The 24,079-nt window shown below is 35.3% G+C and overlaps 1 protein-coding gene across 2 annotated transcripts in view; it reads right to left on the bottom strand.

Annotated features, from left to right (window-relative positions):
• The window catches only part of LOC128861198 (IQ and AAA domain-containing protein 1-like), a 217,174-nt gene that overhangs the window by 152,745 nt on the left and 40,350 nt on the right, over positions 1–24,079 (bottom strand). For both annotated transcript variants that reach the window (XM_054099149.1, XM_054099150.1), the window contains exon 5: positions 4,156–4,422. In XM_054099149.1, the coding sequence (XP_053955124.1) occupies positions 4,156–4,422 (267 nt within the window). The remainder of the gene's footprint in view (positions 1–4,155; positions 4,423–24,079) is intronic.

Genomic DNA, 24,079 nt, shown 5'->3' with positions numbered 1-24,079 from the left:
CATATTGGTTTGTTACTCTGTGAAAGCACTACTCCAAGTGCTACTGCATTTGCATCTGTATTTAGGGTAAATGTTTTGTTAAAATCTGGGTAGACTAATATTGGGTCGTTAGTAAGTATTCTTTTTAGTGTTTCAAAACTTTGTTTATATGAGTGGTCATGAATATTAATTTTAGCGTCTTTCTTAAGACACTGTGTCATTGGCTTTGCTAAACGGGAATAGTATTGAATGCATTTTCTATAATAACCGGTTAATCCGAGAAATTGTTTAATTTGTTTCTGGGTATTAGGAATTGAGAGATTAAGAACACACTCAGTTTTTGAAGGGTTTGGTTTTACGCCTTCCTGGGTAACTATATGTCCTAAAAACTCAGTTTCTCTCTTGCAAAATTCAGGCTTGTCCAATTGTATTTCAAGGTTAGCATCTTGTTTTAATTTAATGTTTAAAAATTGTTTTAATTGACTGCACATGTTCCTGTAATGAAGTGGAAAAAATAATAATATCGTCTAGATATATAGGGTGGGCCATGTAAAATTTGCTTTTTGAATGAAAAATAATATCGTTCAAATGACTGCCACGACTGGCTTTACAGTAGGCCATTCGATCAACCCAATTTTTAAGCACATTTTCGATTGTTTGGGCTCCAATTTCATGAATGGCAACTTCGATTTCGTGTTTTAAAGCATCAATCGTCTCTGGATGGTTAGCATAACATTTGTCCTTAACGGCTCCCCACAAAAAATAGTCCGTCGGCCTTAAATCACAGCTCCGAGGCGGCCAATTGATATCGGAATTCAACGGTAGCCAAAAGTTTAAGTGTAACTTTGGCAGTGTGACAAGTTGCACCGTCCTGTTGAAACCAAATGTCGTCCATGTCATCCTCTTCAATTTTTGGAAACAAAAACTCGTTGAGCATGTCACGGTAACGCTCGCCATTTACTGTAACCGCGGAAGAAGAAGAAAACTCACCACTTTGGAAATAGGTTTTCAATATTTCCCAATTTTGTTCAAGCGTATAGCATCCCATTTCGTAAATGTCAAACCTTTAAGTAAATTATGAACACATTTGACATGTCATTATTGTTACCATTCTCAAAAAATAGGTGGTTTAAAAAGCAAACGCTATATGGCCCACCCGTTACTAGACAAATTTTCCCAATGTATTCTTTTAATAAATTGTTCATTAGTCGTTGGAAGGTTGCAAATGCAGTTTTCAATCCGAAAGGCATACTAAGAAATTCGACTTCGACTTCGAATGCGGTTTTATGAATATCTTCTTCACTGATTTCTATCTGATAGACTCCTTTTGCAAGATCCAAAGTCGTAAAGTGCATACCCTAGTTTATCCCAAGATTTCCTCGACATTCGGTATTGGATATCGATCGTCTATTGTTACTTCGTTCAACTGTCTATAATCGGCCCCTAGCTCCACTTTCTGTTACCTAGCGTCTGATTTTTTTGGAACAATGCATATTGGCACTGAATATGGTGAGTTACTGGGGCGGATGATTCCAGATTCCAGCATTTCTTGTATTTGGTTTTTTACCTAGCTTTTATGTATATACTGTTACCCGTAGGACTCAATGAAAATCGGGACGTCATTTATTATTGTTTTTATTCTGTGTTTTATATATTAGCATTTGTAAAAGTTTGATCAGAATAAGGCTGATTAAATATATTTTTATATTCTTTTTTCAATTCAATGGAACTTGATAAATTATATTAGTTGAAACTGTATTTTGTAATGTATTCAAAGTCAATGTATTTGAATTATTCTTTTTTTGGATTACATATTCCGGGGTTTACAATTGAATGCGGGGCACCTGTACCAATTATAAATCTAAGGTGATTTTTGACTATTATATATGGTAGTGCTCCGTAGAGGCCGGTAAAGGAAAATTTAGAGGATTGTTTGTTTAAATATTAATTGTCGTGTATCATATTGACATCTATGGGTTCAGACTAATTTCTATTTTCAAAGTTATTTCCGTTTGAGGAATTGTTACCATTTGGATAATTGTGTCTATTAGCAAATATATTTCTATTTTGGGAATTCTTTATATTTTGAAAATTGTTTCCATTTTGGGAGATTATTTCTGTTTTGTGGGTAGTCTATATTTTGAAAGTTTAAATTGTTTCTATTTTGGAAACTATTTCTGTTTTGCGAATGGTCTAAACTTTGAAAATTTAAATTGTTTCTTCCTTGGGGGCTATTCCTGTTTTGAACATTGTTTAGGATCGGATGAAATTGTTTATTATATTTATTACGAAGTATCTGCGCATTTTAACTCCCCATGTGGGCGTACCCTGCTTGGAACAATATGTACATAGCTTCTTCCAGGTCTGTGGGATTTCTGCAAAACAAAATTGTTTTCATTGGTTTTGGAATCTTATTTTTGAAAATGCTGAGGGCAGTCTGCATATTATTCGTGGCACTGACTTTGGTTCTTCTGTTTCGCCTAAGATAACTACTAACTTACTATGTAGTTTATTTTTTATCTCATTGTAAAAATCTAAGGTATTAGTTCTAAATGTTGCACCTCTTAATTCGTCAAACAATTCGTCACATGAACGCCTATCGCCGAAATTATTTTGGAGAATACTTTTTATCTCTGACCAGGTTGTGACATGACAATTTATTTCAATGGTCTGTCTTGCTTTACCCTTTAGTCTTGATTTGATCATGTCTGAGAAGAGAAGTTGGAGCAATTGGTCATATGTTCTTAGATGTGGATGAATCCTGTCCACAAGTGTAGTAAAAGTCTGTAAGTCGACATAAAATTCAGGTAAGTTCTGCAGATATTTCAAGGGGTCTATTACCACTTGGTTTTGAGGTTGGTAAACCATTTTTATTAATGGTGTTTCTTTCCTTTGGTAAAAAAAAAATTAGTTACGTCTCAAATGCCGTCTTAATTTTTCTTTTAAATTCTTCTATTCCTAACGGTTAACTCAATTCTATATAAGCAGGATTTTTGTTGCTGGTAGCTTCTGTTGTTTATTCTTATTGTAACTGCTGATGCCTACTTTCTTTTTCTTCTTTTTAATTTTTAGTCCTGTTTGCAGGACCTGTTTTGTTTATTTATCCTGTATGCAGGAGTTTTTAATTTTTAGTTCTGTTTTTTTTTTATTTATTGCAATTCGCGATTAAACGTTAAAACGTTTATGTATAACTAACTATATTTTAGTTATATAGCGATCCTACCGACTGCGCCAAAAACAGGTTTTTCCTGATTGTTTATAAAAAAAATACTTGTCACTGATAACTGATAACTTTATTTCTTTAAACTTCCTTATTTATAATAAATATTTGATTACTTGACAATATTTAATTTAATTATTTCAATTTACAATTCTTTGAAAAATGGTTCATTGATATTTTTAATATCGTAATTGCTTAATAGTTCGTTAGTCTTTTATTAATTTTGTTTACAACAAAATTTTGATTACTTCACAATATTTACAATTGTCAATTGACAATTCTTGGAAAAATGGTTCATTGGTCTTTTTAAAGTTTAAATAAAGGAAGTGTGAAAAAATACTTATGTACATATGTTCTTATGAACAAACATTTAAGTTTTTTTTTATATTTCGAATACTATTCGACACATCCATCTTTTTGTCGATTTTAAAGTTACATTCGACAGTACGAAAAGAAGTTGCCTATATGCCGCGATGTCTGAATTTGGTATCCCCGCCACTAATACGGCTATGCAAAATGACGTTGCTAAATACCAGTAGCGCCGTCAGAGTTGGGAAGGACCTTTCGCGGTGTGATCAAACTGGGAAAAGAAATATAATTTTTTTTCGACCACACCAGCGCTGGTATGACAAATAATCCAAATATGGTATAAATACAGTGAAAGAAGAGTAGAACATGCGTATATAAGAAGGTGCACGTAAAAGTTTGATAATATACAAGGTGATGCAAAATTAATCATGCGATTTTGTTTTTAATTACTTGTACACTAGATAAATAAATAATAATAATCTTAATCTTTACGCGCTCCATTGCTTGTATGTTTGTATACTGCAGCTGTCTATCCCACAAGTGTTCAATATAATTGACGTACTATTTGCAAAAATTATAAATCTTCCTATAGAGTGAATAATTTTTTGCCACCTTATAAAGGTAAGTAATATTTTAGTAAAACTCACGTTAAATTATCTTCGTCACGAGTGTCATCGGCGATGAAATTGAAATCCGATATAAATGCCTCGAATGTTTTCTTCTCACACTTTTCTATTATTCCAGTAGCCTTCAGTTCCTCATACAATGACTCAAGTGAACGATCCGCCGTTATATCTTTAATTTTTTTTTGTTTTTTCCCCCTTTTTTTACTTTTCACTTTTTTCTTTCTCTGAGGTTTGTATTTTTTTTTTAAGTCCATACATAGAGCGTTCCGTAGCATCTCATATTCCAAGCTAAATAATAAAATAAATTATATATTTTAAATGAGTTGAATGGAGCATCAAAACATCAGCTGTCGTTACGAGGTGACAGAAATCTGTTGGACAGCATTGGGGTAAGCTTAACTTAACCCAATAATGAGGTAATATATGTAGGTATATAATTTGGATACCAATAATGAGGTAAGTTATTGAAGTTTTCAGCATATATAAATGTACATATTTGGATTGATATTAGTCGGTGAATTCTGAAGTTTAAAAAAGAAATATGATAAGCGATGTGGACGTAGTGAAACCTATGATATCCCAGCCTTCTTTTATTATCGGGAAAGTAACGAAAAATTGACTTAAAGAAGTTGAATTTCATGGCGAAATTGTCGCTTCTTCTTACTGTCCTCCTTCAGGGAAAACTGTTCCTGTTATACACATATGTACATCTTTTATTTTTCGTTTGGCTTAGCGCCTCCTCCAATTTGAGGTGTACGTATTGATGTTGTTTTACTTTCTTCAGCTTTGTCATAGCAGAAATGCACGATAAAAAGTTAGTACACAATAGTGTATTTTTTGTTTGCTTTGTAAAATATGAATTATTTTTTAACTAACGTTTAGAAATGCTTTATGCGTTCCTTTTTCGAAATAGACGCTCAAACGCTCTCCCAAATACTGGCGGGGATATCATACATAAACGCGTACGGAGTGGCTGGGCTTGTATGGAGATAAACTTACCATACCAATATACTTATATGTATAATATGTGCATATTTAAGTTGTGGATTCGATTCAATTCAGACCAAAATACCCAGAGCAAAAAAAACTCCTCCTAAAAAGTTAACATGATACGAGATGAAAATGAAGAGGTTTTTAATGAAATTATTCTTGTTTAAGTGTTGAAAATATTATTAAATTTATTAAAAAGAGAAACAGTTGTGAATGAGTAGATACCCCAATTAGTTTCAACTTTTTCTTAAAATGAATCCCGTCTTCATTCCAACAGAAAACTAATGTTATTTCATACTCCTTATTTTTACACGAACCTTAATTAAGATTTGTTTCTTCTAAAAACTACTATTTATATCACGCATCTTTTACTTTTTCTGTTATTTTTAGCAGGTATTTTGCGCATTTATTTTATTTTTATTTTTTTTATTTTTGCTTAACTTATTGTATATAAAAACAAGTTATTTATATGTATATATATATATATATATACATACATATACATATATATATATATATATATTGTATATAATTGGCGCGTACACCCTTTTTAGGTGTTTGGCCGAGCTCCTCCTCCTATTTGTGATGTGCGTCTTGATGTTGTTCCACAAATGGAGGGACCTACAGTTTCAAGCCGACTTCGAACGGCAGATATTTTTATGAGGAGCTTTTTCACTTTTTTCACTCGGAGGTTTGCCATTGCCTGCCGAGGGGCGACCGCTATTAGCAAATCAGTTGATTTAAGGTAGTTGTACATTGTTTTTATATTATTTGACGAGGGCTCTTTCAGTAGATCAAGAGGGGATGGACATCCAAAAGCTGTGCTGAAGGGTAGGGTGTCCCGTCAATGTATGAAATTTTTTATTTTTCAAGATATCCAAACGCAAGAGTTGTCAAAATTTGCGTAATTTTACACAGATTACGAATATCATAAGAAAATTTGAATTACATATTATCTTGAGGGTTCTACAGAACGTTAAAGTTTATTAAATCTTACATTTTTACAAGAATGAACCATATGCCGAAAATAAAACAAAAGTTAAATTCATAAGCTGGTTTATTATGCAAATTAGTGAACTACAGAACAATAAAATAAAATAAACGAAGTAAAGCGGTCAATTAATAAAAGAATCTTAATATTTAAAAAGATTTTTGTGCCCAAAATTTGGCATTTCTGCTCGAGATTGTAGCCTGGTTCTAATGAAACCATCTCTAGAGCTTGCGGCAGTTACACGTTGTGAGGCCTCTGTTACCAGTTTTACACACCTTTCCACTGATTGTGTATGACAAGGAAAGTCATCGATTTCCAAGATCTTATCTTTTGCCATGTTTTTTAGCTCCTCGTCTGAAATGTGACGAAGAACAGGGGGTGTTGTAGTTAGGCATTCGTCCCATAGAATCATTTCAGTGTAATCTCGGGCCGAGAAGTTAAGTTTTGGTGGCCTGAATATTCTGAGTTTTGTTGAAGATTCATTTTCTCTAACTGTTATTATTTTCTGTAATGCCAGCTCCCGAATGTGATCCCTCTCATCAAATAACATACTGACAAGTAGGTTTTCTGGGTGCGCATAAAAGGCGTTTCTTTCGATAACAGGATCCACAACAGATTTCAAATTTTCTGGCAGAAATCGAGAGTACTGAGTCAATTGGTAAGTATGCTTCGCGCCATCCTTAAAAGAACTTTGTTGCTTGATAAGGAACCACATCGGGGCGTATGCTTTAACAACATAATTGACAAGCAGTTTCAAATTTTCTGTTGGATGAAGAGTACTTATATAAAGTCTGAGTATACGATTAGCAGTAGTAAGCCATCTCGAGTGCGCCATTTTTCCAGGTTGACGGTTTGCCAGCTCAGGAGCACAGAAACCAGTTGATACAGCATTACTCATCTGATAAAGGTATTTTTGATCTGTACTAAGATCATCGATCACATTTCTCGGCAAGTGAGGCAAATTACCAGCCACCGCACAGAAAGACACGGGGGTTTTAGTTTCACAGCCAACTAATTGTTTTCCGATAGGTCCAGAATATTCTTTAGGCCCAGAAGTGGGACCATCTAAAGTAGAAAATAGATGACGAAGCGGTAATTCGTTAGCATGAAGTAAACAAACACACCATTGGAGTGGCCGTTTTAAATATTGCTCTAAATTTTGAATCACGCCACCCTTCCAACCGGTATTAGTTGCAGTTCCGTCACATCCCACGCAAATCAGGTCATCTAACTTCCAACGTTGTCCTTCTAATAAAGTTGTGATCGAAATCTGAATTTCCTTCCCAGTCCCACGATTCGGCGTTGTGTGACCTAAATAAATTGATCCAGGTTCAGCCAAAACTGAGACGTGTTCTTCTAAAACTTCTTTGCGACGGTAGCGATTCCCTATTTTCTCATTTATCAGAGTCTTGTCCTTACGTCCATCAAAGTAAATGCTTTTTATAACGGTGCTTCCAATATCTTTTGAAGCTTCGGTCCGGGCTTTAGATACCGCTCTGTGGATCTTGTTTTTATCAATAACCAGAGTTAACTCTTTGGTAGAAACCAAGCCAACGTCTGCCAAAACCGCCGAAGTTACAGTCGCAGCAGATCGCAACGATAAGCCGTATCTGTCACAGACCTTAGCCACGGTAGGCAACGGCAGTGTGTTTCGATTTGCCGTTGAAGTTGATGGCGCCTCTACTGAGGGCATGCTGGTCGATGATCCCTCTAATATCGGATTTATTTCCAGACAAGATTCACTCATCGCATCTTCATAACAGGCTGAGTCCGAATAGGTTTCTTGAGTAGAACAGAACTTTTTTGTTGCCCTTGTTGATTCTTCTATTTGTCTCTGCTGTCGTTTCATTAATCTAGTCGTTTCCTTCTTATCAATTCCGCCAATAGCCATTTTCCTGTCATTTCTCTGATCCAACATAAAATTTCTTTCATTGATGGGAACTTTTTTAGGTTTTAAACATGAACAAAATTTGAAAGAAGTGCATTTACAAGCAGCAACGTCGAAGAGTTTTTCTGATAACACTGAGAAACATTTCAGTTTATTTTCATAGCTATCACTTCTTTTGTTTTTGGGGTATCTTTTTAAATGGAGATATTTTTCGAAATGTTGTTTTTGTAATTGAATAATTCGTTCTTTTGTTACGATTGGAATCGAAGCTTTGGTCCAAATATCGCATATTTTTCAGAAACAATCGCAAATGTATCTGAATTTGATGGATCTTTTCCATTGTACTTCAATTTTAGATCGTGTTTTACGAATAAAATATATTTAATGACGTCCTTTATGGTTGGTAGCTGTCGATCGCCAAGTTCTTCGTAAGGTCCCAATATAGCACAAGTAGTTTCACTACGCCTCAAACTCATTATTTAATCCACTTTTAAAAATAAAACAATCGCAACTGCACTTTAACGACACAAGAAACTGAGTGGCTTTGAAGAAAACACTCCCTAGTTAAGGTAAGAAACACTTCGAATTATGTTGAAAATTGAGGGTATTTGCAGGTTGAAATCTAGCAAAGATTTAGTGATTGGGAACTTGTCAATGCATGCGAATTAAAATATTATGTTTACATTATACTTGAATGTAATAAAAAAGTTAATATTTTTGTATATTCAATTCAGTTCAGCGAAATTAAAAAATGCGAAAAATTACAAAAAAAGGTAAAATATTCTAAAGTTTGAAGATCGGTAGAGACCTGAAGATATAATTTCATTTTTATTTAAAAATTACTTTTGGAATCTACAATTAATTACACAAATTTTAAGAGGTCTTGCGTTTAGAAAAACTAAAAAAAAATATTTCGGGACATCCTACTGAAGGGCATTTGTACATTTTAGCAGGATGATAATATATGCCCCAGTGATAATTTCCGTGGCAGTTGGGGCATTTGTTTGGTGTAGAACGACTCAAAAGATGAGAGTGGATGAGTATTGTGTGACCAAGACGTAAACGAATAAAAGGTTTCAACATTTTTAAAGGCAGGAGGGTTTTATCCTCTTGTGATTAACAGAAGTATAGTGGTGGGTGTAGAATTTCCAATCATCAAGGAGAGTGGAATTACGCCGTCTAGATTTTTTCAGAGTTGCATAGTCCTAATTGCAAAGGAAATGTTTTTGATGGCCCAAGCCGGTTATGCTTCTGTTCCGGAAATAAATTTCTCAAAGAAGTTGTTGGAAATGCTCGGAGAGATCTTCGAATGCCAATATGATAAGGTGTAGATATAATTTTTAATGAGCGTTTATCGCATATTCCATAAAATGGCATAATCGATCTTTGATTGTATCATAGTAGAGCCCTCGTAACGTTGATGAGTGATGACGAGTGTATAGCGCTGTTCTTATAAGTAAGATACTTAATAATGCTTAATGTAGTTCTCAAGTTCTTTACACTTTCTATTAGAGAGGAAATTCTTTACAAATTTCCTAATTCTTGGACCTACTTCCCATATATCTAATTGGCGCATTATAATATGAATTCCGATTCGATCAAGAGCTTTCTGGAAATCAATTGAAAGCAACGATATACATATGATTTCTCGAAGAGAGTGCATTTGAAATAAAGTTGTCAATGTGTAGAAGACAGCCAATGGGACCGTGATGTTTTCTATATGCAGCTCGGTTTGGGCTGAGCATTTTTTTATTATTAGCGTACCACATGAGTCCGTTGGCAATGATTTTTTCAAACAATTTACCAAGGCAAGATAATAGCGAGATTGGCCTATAGCTATCAACTTCTGACACTGTTTTATTGGGTATTAGAATGGGAACAATGCATGCTAATTTCCAGGATTGAGGAAAAGAGCCGTTATCAAGAATATTGTTGATAAGGTTGATCAGCCTAAGTTTGATCGAAGTGGGAATGTTTCGAATCATTGAGTAAGAAATCCTGTCGGAGCCAGGAGTTTTTCCTTTCACAGAACTGAGAGCGTAGTCGATTTCGGATAATTGTACCTTCTGCACAAATATGAACGAGACGGTATCAATAAAACGGTCCGCGGATGACATATGGCAAAAATAAATTTTTTGTTTTTTGGTAGGACTGTTATAAGCTTACATGGCAAATTTCAACGTAATATGTCACATAGTTTGTTTTCTGTATATGTCACATAGTTGCTACTGTAAACAAGTCAAGCTCGAGTGTGTTCTTCGAATTTAACGATGGAAATTCAAAGAATTTGTTTGAAATTTTGTTATTCCAACAAAATTTCGGCTTCAGACGCCTTAAAAATGTTGCAGACAACCAATGGCGACTCTGCTCTATCGCGTGCACGTGTTTTCCAGTGGTACAAATCGGTGAAAGAGGGCCGTACATCGGTTGAAAACTTGCCTCATGAACTTCGTCCAGCAACATCAGTAAACGACGAAAACATCGGAAAAGTAAAGGAAATTGTGTTTGAAAATCGAACAAATCGCAAAATCGGTTAACGCTGAATATTATTTAAACGTTTTAAAGCGTTTGCGCGATAACATTTGTCTTAAAAGGAAGGAATTGTGGGACAACAAGCCATGGTTCTTGCATCACGATAATGCACCAGCTCACACATCACGTCTTGTTTGCGATTATTTGAACAAAAATAATGTTAATATCGTTCCGCAAGCACCGTATTCGCCTGATATGGCTCCATGTGACTTTTTCCTGTTTCCCAAGCTCAAGTTGCCGCTCCGTGGAAAACATTTTGAGACAATTGAAGTCATAAAAGAGAATTCGAAGAACACACTCGAGCTTGACTTGTTTACAGTAGTACAGAAAACAAACTATGTGACATATCACGCTGAAATTTGCCATGTAAGCTTATAACAGTCCTACCAAAAAACAAAAAATTTACTTTTGCCATATGTCATCCGCGGACCGTTTTATTGATACCTTCTCGTTCATATTTGAGTAGAAGTATATCTGGTTCTATTTGTTTTGCAGCCGTTCATAGGAGGTATGAGAATGAGAAGCTACTATTAAGAGCTGCAACTTTTTCATTACGGAATTTGTCAGAAAAGCTCGTGTTGGAGGAAAGGGAGGAAAAATATGAGGCGAAAAAGTCAGAAATATCGGCTGGGTAAAATAGCACTATGTTTGAAGAGTTAATATGCGAAAAGGTTGAAATTCGCGGACAACCAGTTAACATTTTTATGTCCCCCTATATTTTTTTCGGGCTTGTGGTAGGGTTAATGTTTGAAGTCAGATCTTCAAATAAGTCAGATCGCAAAAACTAAGTCACATCGCAAGATTTTAACGATATTTGTGGACTTTGGATTTACATTGTGAGATGTCTGCCAGTTATCACTCACCCAGATGTATGCATTTTAAACGAAATATTTCCCAATCAGCTGCATCAGAATTAAATTTTAATAGAGGTTTGAAGGTGATCTGAGGTCTCAGGCAGTTAAGTTGGGTGATTATTGGATAGTGATCACTACTATGCATGAGTGGAAAAATGTGTTGCTGATCCATCATTAAGGCAAATGAGGTCTGAGTGCAAAACCGCATCTTCAACCTTTTCCCCTCTTGAATTTGTATGTGAGGAACCCCAATTGGTACTCCAAGCATTTAGATCACCGCCAAAAATAAATTGGGAGGAGAAATTACAAAAGATGCGTGTGATTTCCGCTGAGGAAAATTCTTGGGTGGGAGGAATGTACATGGTCATGGCTAGAAACTTTAGCGGAATATCCACTATGACTGCTAATGTTGAAATACTGGACTGGATTTGAAATAATTTGTCTGGAATATTTTTCCGAACAAGTAGCGATACTCCCTGTTTATTTGCAGTTATATGGTCTAGGTTATGGAAATATCCAACATACATACATTTTGGGAGTATAAGAGGATTGGCTATGAGAGAGGTGAGTTACATTAAGTAGAATAATTGCGGGTATTAAGTAATATTTCGAGTTGCATGTAGTTGTTGTAGTATCCATTCATATTCCGTTGCAAAACGGAAAAACGAAACAAATGAAAAAATAAAAACAAAATAGAATTGGTAACATGATGAATTGAATTAGACTGCTTCCTCCATCTGCATGCCAGAGTGAGCCGAGTCTATATTTATATTCGTTTTGAATCGTTGAATGTCGAATAAATGTCATCTGGAATAACGTTAATTAGACCAGGGACAGTTGCTCATCGCTGTTAGAAGAAGATGAAGAAGAAGGAGAGAAAAGCATTGAGTTATTATGAGAACTAGTGAGAGAATTGAGGTGAGAATAATAAATGATTGGCGTAAAATTTGAGTTTGGTTTCGAAGTGAGAGAAGTGGAGTGGCTAATTTGTTGTGCATTTACTAAGTTTATTTCTTTGTCTTTTGTCGAACTGTCAATATTGCTTTTGTTAACTAGCTAATAATTTGAGAGTAAGTTTGCGGGAAAAAGTTTTGTAGAGCTCTTGCTTTGCACTTTTTTGTTGCTTCGCGAATGCTGCATTTGATTTTGAGAATTTCTTTGGCTTGAAGCATTTGGTGTTCATATGAGGAGGCAGATTACAGGTTATGGAAGTTGGAAGATTTTTGCAATGCTTCATCGTATGCCCAAGAATTTGACATGACCTACAACGCATGGGGTTGAGGAAATAAGGTCGAACTGAGAGCTTCCACCAAGCTACGTCGATTTTTTCGGGGAGAAAGTATGAGTTAAAAGTAAGCAATAAGGCTGTGTTGCACATACGTTATCGTTAATTTTCCTTTGAAATTTGTATACGGAGATTACTCTATGTGGCTTTAAACCTTCAACGATTTCAGTTTCTGTCATATCCTAGAGAAAATGCGCAAATATTGTACCTTTGACACAATTCAAATTGACATGATATGAACATTCAATGTGGCAAACGCCAAGAAGATTTTTAGCGTTAAAAATTTTTTCTGCAATTCTATGCTTGTTTGTAAGAACTAATCAAAGACTTCCATCGTGGAGTTCAGCAATGGAATTTATTTCTTTGCTTATGGCTAATATGGCTTTATGCACAGAGAAACATGAGTATTTAGACAACGGGTTTTCTTTGTCGACAGATTTAATAACTATGTATTGTATATATTTCGAGTCATCGCATTTGGTTATGTTGACGTAGGGTAAATTAAGAAAAGATTCTTGGGATTTATTAGTTTTTTTCCTTTTTTATTGCGGACTAGAAGATAGAAGTGCTAACCTATTCTCCCCTAGGTAAGTAGCCCCAGAGGGCATTTTGAAAATTCACAATTATCACAATATGAGGTATATTTATGGACTAACACTTGTGAAAAGAAAGACACGTGTAGCGTTAAGTTGGATGCTAGCAAATAATTAGCTCAGAGAGAATTAGCGACCGCACTAGAAAAAACTACGAATGACCGTAAGCAGAAAGAGTTAGTTGGAGACTTACTTATATGGAAATATAATTACAATTATATAACATTACGAAAGGCACTAGTAGATAAGACTATGGGCCTGCCTTAATAAATGTTTTGCTTACTGTTGTCATTTGTCCGCTCATGTGCACACTTCAAAAGAAGTGAGAAAAATCGTGAACTTCGGGTCACACACACACAAGCAATTGCAAAACCCGAAGGGAAATCGTCAACTTCGCCACACACATGCAACCGATTGCAAGTTGATAAAAAATTGTGTCAATTTTCGATCGGTTTGCCAACTGCGCCACACATGCATCAATATGTTGAAATTTCAATCGATTGTTTGGATTTGTTTTCCGTCTGTGCCTAGCTTTAGGGTAATCAGTCGTAAGGTGAACGTACACATTTAAAGTAAAGCAGTTAAGTGATGGAAATAAAGTAAAGCAAGTTGTGTTGCCATTAATTTGTGACTTTTATCGCACAAAAATTTTTTTTGTATTATCCATTTATTTATTGCGATCTGTTTAATAGCATTAAAAAATATTTATACTTAAAACTAAGACATTCATGGAAAGCACCCAGTGGTGCAAACTTTTCTCAATTTTTGCCTATTTTGCTTTTTAGCACATGAGATTTATTGTTGATTTCCTATCGATTTCCGACTTAGCCCATTTGTTATTTTCCATTTTAATGGCTGATTGTGCTAAGGCTGGCCTTTTGAACTTTTTTGCTGCTTTTCAAAGGGAGTAATTTGAGACAGAGGATGCATCGAGGTTACTGAGAGAGTTTTGTATTTGAGAGTTACGTTCATTTTTGAGAAGTTCCTTGAGATCTTGTGTAAGCGAGTTGAGAGTTTTTTTGCCTACAAGGTGTCGGGTTTGTTGCCAATGCTTTCTCACCCGGCGTTTTTCTATCCCTTTTTTTCAACTACGCGAGATATCTGTGAGCGTTGTCGCTTTGTTACGGGAAGTGTGGATTTCCAAACTGCTTGCTGGACGCAGCTATTAAAATGCTCTACAGCATTAGTTATATCTTCGTTGGTCTTGATAGAGCGCTTCACATCAATTGCTGAGGATAAAAGCGTCCGGAAGTACTTCCAATCAGTTTTCCTGTTGTAAAGGCAGCATGTAACAAGTGAGTCAACTGAGTAATTATTCACCGTGAATTCGAGATCCCAACTTCGTGTGTTTGGCGTTATAGTCTCCCCCTGCAAGGAATCTGTTGCCGAGGGTTGAGAAAAATTTTTCATATTCCTCAGATTTTATAGCATGCTTGGGTGGGCTGTAAACTGATGACATTGCTAAGAGACTTTGCGGGTTTTCCACAATTATGTTCGTGGCTTGGATAGCTTCTGTGCAATAATAGTTAATGTTGTAGTAGTTGATGGTGTAGTAGCATGTGCTTTTTTATGGTGTAGTAGCATGCGCTTTTCGTTAAACTTTTCGATTGAACAGACGTGCTTTTATTAGCTCTTGTTTCGTGAAAGTTTCGTAGTGAATCTACCAATCGTAAAATATATAAAAACATACCGCGGTATAGACGCTTTAATACTGCAACACAATTCATCTTGTGCTATCTTAGCCCAACATTTGTTTTGCAAACATAAAAATAATAAAAACAACTAGTGAAAATATTCAACATTTAAAATGCCTGCCTTGTCCCAAAGAGAGGTTCCACTCACCAGCGCAAAAGCAACTAACAAGTACTAACTCCAGCTACAATGTTCCGTTCTCGGAAAGTGAAATAAAGAGTGAGTCATCAGCTGGGCAACCTCACCTCGCAACCGCCGTTAACTCTATACCCACAACTCCTCTCTCATGGCATGCGCAATGCCAAACTCCATGATGCAAAGAATAATGAGATGGCGCCCATCGTGGTCCCGTTACTTTGCACTCAGCGAATTTGACAACTAGTTACGTGATTTTAGCTCCAGTATGGCCAGATTACCATTTTCGTAACTTGATTTAGAATTTTTTTTTGTTATTTTTATTATTTTTTGTCTCGGAGTTTTAGTTCATTCCACATGACATTTTTCTAGCCTATTCTATTTAAAAGTAATGTTTATAATTTTGTAAAATATACATTTTTTAATAATTATTTAAATAATTCACTCTGTTTTATTTAGCTTTACTTTTTTTTAACATCTGGTGGCATTGCCCGCGATTGCCGGTGTTGTTGGTGTTCTTCTGCTTTCGGCAGTCAAATCTCTCTCTCGCTACTGCAGAGTTGCCTAGCTTTGGATATAAAAACGCACTAAATGCCCATTTAAAGAAAATAAAACACGAAATTTTTATTGTGTTACTTAAAGAACTTTGTATGCGTGACAAATTGTCTGTAGAATGTGCGTTTTTTTTTAAATAAACGTGTTATGCTTATGTACAATTTAATTTATGAGTTTTTTTTGTTAAGCGAGACTCTTTTATTAAGGGAACGACTTTTTTGCTATATTTGAAGTTATGTAACTAGATAAGGTACTCTTTTTGTAAAAATGTCAGTATGGTTTCTTTAGTATTTTCTGGTATTTTGTTGCTTATTTTTACTATGAATACACCTCTTGATGCTCTATGTCTCACTAAGGATTGATGACCGGAAGAAACGATTACACCTCTATGGTTTTAATTCGCATTCAATAAATTCAAAGGCTTTTTAAAATGTGTAAAAAGGTTTTCAATCTTAAGAAGAGTTGAGAGCGGGGCATTTAATATTTTTGCATAGCCTTAAATGAAGCCAAAAATTAAATTTGCACTTTCAAATTATCAAATTTTATAGGAGTAAAAAAATTTTCATTAGCACTAAAATCTTCTCAGAGTGGCCTTTTTTAAACTTCTTTTGTATAATAATACAGTTTTTTTTTAACCTAAAGTTTCGCTAGCCTTAAATTAAAAACAAAAAGAAACAAACACCAAACTTAAAAGTTGTCGCATTTTCGGTATAAAAAAGCACTAAATTTATTGCGAAGAGCAAATGGTTGGCAATACTGCCCAACTCAGCAAACGTGACGTCACGTACGCTCTGATGGGCGCAATATTGTTTCTATCATTCTTGGCCAAACTCCAATTGATCTAATCAGCATGGTAGCTCTCACAAACGCAACAACAATCACAACAGTTGCAACATCAGCATCAACTAGCAGAACCGCTACTACAAACTCTTCAATTTTCTCATACTCGCCAATCATGTCTACATGCCCAAACATAGTTATGCAGGCAAAAGCAGGTGAGAACAACAAAGAACTTTCTCTTCCAAAGAGAATACGTAATTCTCCAGATAAGAATACAGAAACAACAAAAACCACCAAAAAACATAAAACATTAGCAAACCAAAAAACAATTACAACCTACTGGTTAAGTAAACCAACAAATAACAAATCAATCCCGCATACTCTGACATCAAACAGATTTGATATACTCTCTCTTGATGATGAAAAAAAAAAGTAACACAAAACAGTGGGGCAAACAACACTAATGAGCAGCAAAATACTAAAACTCCAAAACCACCACCTATATTTGTAACAAGGGAATTTAAAGTGATACTGAGGAACTTGCACGACTCCACAGATAAAGGTGAAATTGTAAAAAAGAATTAGGTGAACTTGGACATGAGGTTACAAATATTCATATCTTACACGCTACTACTAAAGCACCTTTGCCACTGTTTACACTTGAATTAAAAACCAAACCCAACAACAAAGATATATACACTATTACACATCTACTACATTGCAAAATTGAATTTGAGCCTCCACATCGAAAACGCACTTTGTCTCAATGCACAAACTATCAAAAATACGGTCACACAAAAAATTTTTGTTTCAAAACACCTGTATGCGTCAAATGAGCTGGAAGTCATAAAGCCATAGAATGTCCAGTAAAGGACATCAACGAAATAAAATGTGGTCTCTGTGATAAAAACCAATTACAAGGGCTGTATGATTTATAAATCATTAAAAATACAGCAATTTTCAAGTCTCAGACAGAAAAATCCCACCACAACTACAAACACAGAAGAAAAAGTTGCATTACAAACTACACTAGACAATATGACAACCCAACACAGTACTACAACACCAAATTTATCTTACGCCCAAGTAACAGCCATAAACGCTAAAAATGATGCTCAATCTACTGGAGCAACTATAACGGAAAGCAAATAAATTTCAGAGATGAAAGATATGATGAAACAATTAATCTCACAAATGTCTGCAATGATAAACATGATCACGTTACTTTTCGCTAAACTTAATGAACAAACAAGATAAATTAAGAATTATCCTTTAGAATGGTCTAAGCCAACATGCACTGGAACTAAAAGCATTCCTAAAAAACAATAACATAGACGCAGCTCTAATGTCTGAAGCAAATTACTTAAACATTCCTAATTATACTATTTATCACACCAATCACCCTGATGACAAGGCACATGGTGGAACGGCAGTAATTATAAATAAAGACATTAAATGCATTGATGAGAACCATTATAGACAGGACCACTTGCAAGCGACATCTATACAAATTGAGGACCTTATTGGACATTTAACCCTTTCTGCTATATACTGCCGTCCTAAACATAAAAATTCTATACTCTGACTTTCTTAAAACTCTTGAAGGGCGTTTTATTGCAGGCGGAGATTTCAATGCAAAGAATACCTTATGGGGATCCAGAATAACAAACACGAAAGGAAAACATCTTTACGATGCAACAATAGAAAATAAAAGTAACTTTTTAAGCTCTGGAGAACCAACTTATTGGCCAACTGGTATGCAGAAGCGACCTGATTTAACTGACTTTTACATTACGAAAGATATTAAAAGTGAGCAACTGAAAATAACTCCAAGCTTTGACCTCTCATCTGACCATTCTCCAATATTATAAAGCTATGAAACCAGTCCTATCCTAAACTACAAGACACATAAATTTTACAATAATTATACGAACTGGAACTATTTCCGTGAAATTATGGAGCAAAGCCTTAACAATAAAGGCCCGCTAAAGAGCGAAAAAGAAATTGACTCCGCAATCGTATACTTCACTGACAGTATACTGTATGCAACAACAACTTCCACACCTATAGTCAAGATGAATAACAACAAACACAAATTACCCCATAAAATCTTGGGAAAATGGCAATTGGCAACAATGGCAATCTACACGTTCACCAGATATTAAAAAAAGGCTTAATAGCAACAAAAGAAATTAAAGATATATTAAAAGTGGACAAGGACGAAAAATTTGAAAAATATATCGCATCACTGGGAGCTAGTAGAGCTACAAACTATACACTATGGAAGGCTTGCAAAAAAATCGACAACGCAGTTATGCACCAAAAGAAAAAGCAAAAACACTCGCTGATCATTTTAAAAAAACATTTACAAATCAACATAATAACCAAGACATTGACAATTCTGAATTTCATGCCCACTTCACAAATAACATAAATATATCAATCAAGAAAATAACTTCGAAAGAAATACGAATAGCAATTGAGACAAAAATTTACGTAAATAAATCCCCAGGATATGACGGAATCACAGGGGGGATTCTAAAGGAGTTACCTGACAAAGCCACTCTCTACTTAAGAAATATATTTAACTCAGCATTACGAATGAAGTATTTTCCTCTGCCTTGGAAGGCTGCTGAAATCATCGCAATACCCAAACCTAATAAAGACGCCTCTGAAGCTTCTTCATATAGACCAATTATTACCATTATTATCTAAACTTTTTGAGAAGCTCATACTTGACCGCCTTGACCCCATACTATAGGTGCGAATCTTATTTCCTTCACACCAATTCGGATTTCGCAGAAAACATTCAACAATAGAACAGGTACATAGAGTAACAAATAAAATATTGTCAGAAATTGATAAAAGAAACACATGCGTTGCTGTGTATCTTGATGTAGCGAAAGCTTTCGACAGCGTATGGCACAAGGGTTTAATATTTAAACTTAAACAGTATCTTCCACGCGACTACTATTTGTTAATGAAAAGCTGTTTAGCAAACAGATTATCTTATGTGAAATTTAGAGACAAATACTCCAACATTCAACTCATGTACCTCAGGGCAGTGTACTAGGGCCTGTACTATATGTGCTGTACACAGCTGATATTCCCTTGCCTGCAAGTATCGACATGATAGCAACTTTTGCAGATGACACGGTCCTATTGGCAACTCATAAAACCTTAGAAGCAGCAACAAACAAGTTACAACAGATTTTGAACAAAACACTAACATGGTTTAATGTTTGGGGTATACAAATCAATAGTGGCAAAACAATTTATGTAGTTTATTCTAACAAGAAAGTAGGACACAAGAATCTGACAATAAACAATTCACAAATACCGATAGACACCAAAGCAAGATACCTTGGAATGACTATTGACTCCAAACTTCTCTGGAAAGAACATATTACGTTGAAAAGAAATGAGGTAAAAAACAGATTCCGACAACTATACTGGCTACTTGGCAGGCACTCGAAATTGTCATTGCTGAATAAACCCCTTATATACAAAACTGTGATAGTGCCGGTCTGGGCATACAGCATAGCAATCTGGGGAACTGCAAGTAAAAGTAACATTAACATTATTCAACGACTACATTCAAAAATACTCAGAACTATAACCCATGCACCTTGGTACGTCTCAAACGAAGATATTCATCGCGACCTCAACATCGATACAGTAGCAGAAATAATCCGCAAACACAGCATAAATCATATTGTCCGTTTAATGAACCATACAAATACTGACATGCGACAACTCCCGTCAACAGAAAGGGCAAACTCCAGGCGGCTCAAACGACCAACCCCAACTCAGCTGATAACTAGAATAATTTAAAGCTATGTACATACACTTGCAAACTCACACAAAAACTTAACCAAAATGTAATATTGATAATGAGTAATGTTATGAAATCCAAGCCGTAGAAAGAATTACTTAGTGTCATATGACAGGTGTAATTTAAAAAGGAGGCAAAAAAAAATATATTGTATGATATAACTTGTAATTTGGGATACAAAAGTAGCTTTTATCGGTGAAGTGAGTTTCGGATATTAGGAAAATATCAACGTCATGTGATTTAAGAAGCAGTTTTATTTCTAATATGTGTTTGGAGAGCCCATTAGCATCCCAGAGTAGAATATTCTTATTTTTGAGACGCTTAATTTTTGTGTCGTGAGGGCAACGAGAATTATCATTATTGATGAGACTTGCTGCAATACTTGTTTGAGGAGTGCGATCATTTCTCGCATTTCACTTAAGGATTTCGATGTTGTTTCTTTAGGCTTAGGGGTTGAGGGTGCATTTATATTTCGGGGAATTTTTTATTTTAACCACTTGGGAATACTCGTATGAAAGTGAGTTAAAGCTTTGTCTGGGCGCTTGAATAGTAGGGATGGGTTTTGGTATATTTTGAGCGACAGGTGCTGATTACTCATCCTTTTTTCTCAATGGTGACTATCTCAGCTTCTGTAGATTTTTATATATCACGCCTTTATAATTTGCTGGGTGATTTCCTTAGCATAAGGCACATTTGGCGTCATCTGTTTTCGTTTTACGCATGCAAATTGAGGATAAGGATCTCACGTTTCAAGGGTGAAGGTTCAAGCACAATTTTCGAGTTAAATAGATACTTGATCTCATACCTTTTGACAATGAGCATCGGAAGTGGCCTTTTTGTAATTCTGTGCTTGATGTTGTGTATATTTGTTAAGCTCTTGAGAGATTTCTTCAGTGTCCATAGATCCGTGCATATTTTTGAGAATTACCTTGAAGTTTCGTTTTTGTTTTGGCTTATACAGTGGCCACATAATTTCTTCGTACACCCTGCGTAATACGTAAAAAACTTTAGCTTTGTGCAATATATTTGCTGTGAAAATATATTTGTTTTGGGTCAGTGTAAGAATGTTACATTCCTTATGAATTGCCGCAAACAAAACTCCCGCTATTTCAACTCACACTGAGGGGTTCCAAGGAAAGCAGGCAGACGTAGCAATGTGTTGCAAAACATTTATTCGTACACTTTCAGTTCATGATATTGTTGCTACAAAAGTAACAATGAAAATCGTTTGTGTTTTTACTAATATTGCTGAAAACGAAATAAAAATAATAAAAAATAGGTATTTTTTAGTTTTTCTCGTTGATTCAGTTTGAGTTGCGCGTAATATTTCGATTGAAAGTGACAAAATGGGAGGAAGTGCAGATTTACCATTAGAAATGCGTAAAATAGTTATTAAATTGTTCTTGGAAAACAAGTCTCTGCGCGAAATCGGCAAAACAATTGGCAAATTGCATTCTATGGTGCAAAGTTCTATTGCTAATTAAGTTAATACTGGTAAATTGGAAGCGAATCACCACCAAGCCGGAAGACGAAAAATATTGACTTCACGTGCGGAACGCATAATAGTAGCATCAGTCGCGGAAAATCCCAAAATAACCTCCACGATACTATGCCGAAATATAGAGTCTTTGCATAAAAAGTAAGCCCATAAACAGTCAGTAATTGTCTGCAAAACGCTGGTTATCATAGCACAGTAGCACGCCGTAAGCCCTACATTTCAGATATTAACAGAAAGAAGAAATTGGAGTTCGCCAAACGTTATAAAAATGAGCCCGATTATTTTTGGAAAAACGTCATATTCAGTGATGAGTCGAAATTCAATGTTTCCGGATCAGATGGGCCTCCAAAAGTTTGGTGAAAAGAAAATAGAGAACATAATGAAAAAAATCGTATTCCTATCGTTAAGCATAGAGAAGGAAATGCAATGGGTTGGGGGTGCATAGTTGCATCTGGAGTAGCAAAAATGGTTTTTATTGATTATAAAATGGACAAACATCTGTATTTAAACATTTTCAGTAAGAATAATTTGCATGATAGTGCCGTTAAACTAGGACTGAATGCTAGAGGGTTCTTCTTCCAACAAGGCAATGACCAAAACGCGAATCTTATCTGGTGTAAGAATGGCTTATTACCACTGTAAGAAACTTAAATATTCACCTCAATCACCGGATCTGAACCCAATTGAGCATGTCTAGGAGTTCTTAGAAAGGAGAATCAGAAAACTCAAAATAACATCAAAGGCGGTATAAAAGACATTTGGAAGCAGTTATTAAAGCCAAAGGCGGCCCAACAAAGTAGGTACTAAATACTCGTTTTTTCATTATTTTTCTAATAAAATATTCCTTTTATGGCTATGTACGAATAATATTTTTGCATAAAATTGTGCCTTATTTCGTTATTGCCTTAAGGGGTTATATCCCTCGTGAGCCCGAAAACATGGACGATTGTCATAATTTTTTTGACGTGAAAACGTCTTATAATTCGACGTAGCCGACTGCACGCACCAAAAAATGCGGCGTTATCTTGCTTGAATTGCAAGCGAGAGCGCGGAACGAACGACAAAGAGGCACAATCGGCCCCCGCGTTCGGCAATGTTCGACATCTGGCTCTCTCCTACTTGAGTGAGCATATATATGTATGTATATGCCCATTTGTATATATATTCAGATATTTGTATTTGCATATGCCTTCTTCCTGTGTGCATGGTAATGAACCATTTCTCTATGAGGATTATTAATTTGGATAGGATTAAGATGATAGGAAAAGTAGGGAGTGAAAGGGAGTGTTTCGAGTGTAATATGTCTTGAAAAAGTCAAATCGATGATGGTGCCTCTTAGTGTTGTTGGCTTATTAACGTCTGATGCACAATCGAAATTGATCATATCTTTCATGAATTTGATAAATGTTTCGTAATTTTTCACGTTTGTGTAAATGTAACTTGATCAATTCCATTGCGATTCCATTTACCTCCTTCTCTATATCCATACAAAATATCTATCAAACAAATAAAATTAAAATATTCTTTTGAAAAATGCAACCATTCCATCAGTATTTTCTTATGACATTGTCACGTTAAACTATCGCCAGTAAACCGAATTTACGGACAACCTCTGTTTAAAAATGTTTTAGAACTTTAATTCAAATGAGGCATATGTCATACTGAAAGGTAACTCTCGAAAAATACATTTTGGTGTTTTTATTTTAAAAAATACCAGCTGGCTCGGCGAACTTTGTTCCGCCCTAGAGGCAATAAAAAAGCAGATTTTTGATTTTATTAAGTTAATTTTTTTATTAATCAAGTATTTCAATTAAGCTTTAATAGATTGCACTCTTAAGTTAAGCACCTTGTGATACACGACATTTTTTGTTTTATTATCAGGTGCAAGAACAAACAACGCAGATGGTTTTCCGTCCCGTGAACATGCCACATATAATTGACCATGTGAGAAACATTGATTTTCTAGATTCAGACCACAAACTTTCAAGGATTGGCCTTGTGCTTTGTTAATGGTCATGGCGAATGCAAGACGGATCGGAAATTGAAGTCTTTTAAACTCAAACGGAAGATCGGTTGGGATCATCGGGATCCTCGGAATGAGAACTTCTTCACCTTCGAATTTTCCTTTGAGTATCATCGCGTAAATCACATTCTTCATCAATTTATTTATCACCAAACGCGTACCGTTACAAAGTTTTGGTGGGCTTATGTTTCGAAGCATGATTACTACGGAGCCAACTTTTAGGCGTAAATTATGCGGTGGTAAGCCAGGCACATCCAAGGAGTTTATAAATTCAATTGGATAGTTGGTAGCTTC

Source organism: Anastrepha ludens, chromosome 4 (genome assembly GCF_028408465.1).
Source record: "Anastrepha ludens isolate Willacy chromosome 4, idAnaLude1.1, whole genome shotgun sequence".
Lineage (NCBI taxonomy): Eukaryota > Metazoa > Arthropoda > Insecta > Diptera > Tephritidae > Anastrepha > Anastrepha ludens.
The sequence above is the reverse complement of the archived record's forward strand: the minus strand, read 5'-3'. Positions and strand labels throughout refer to the sequence as shown.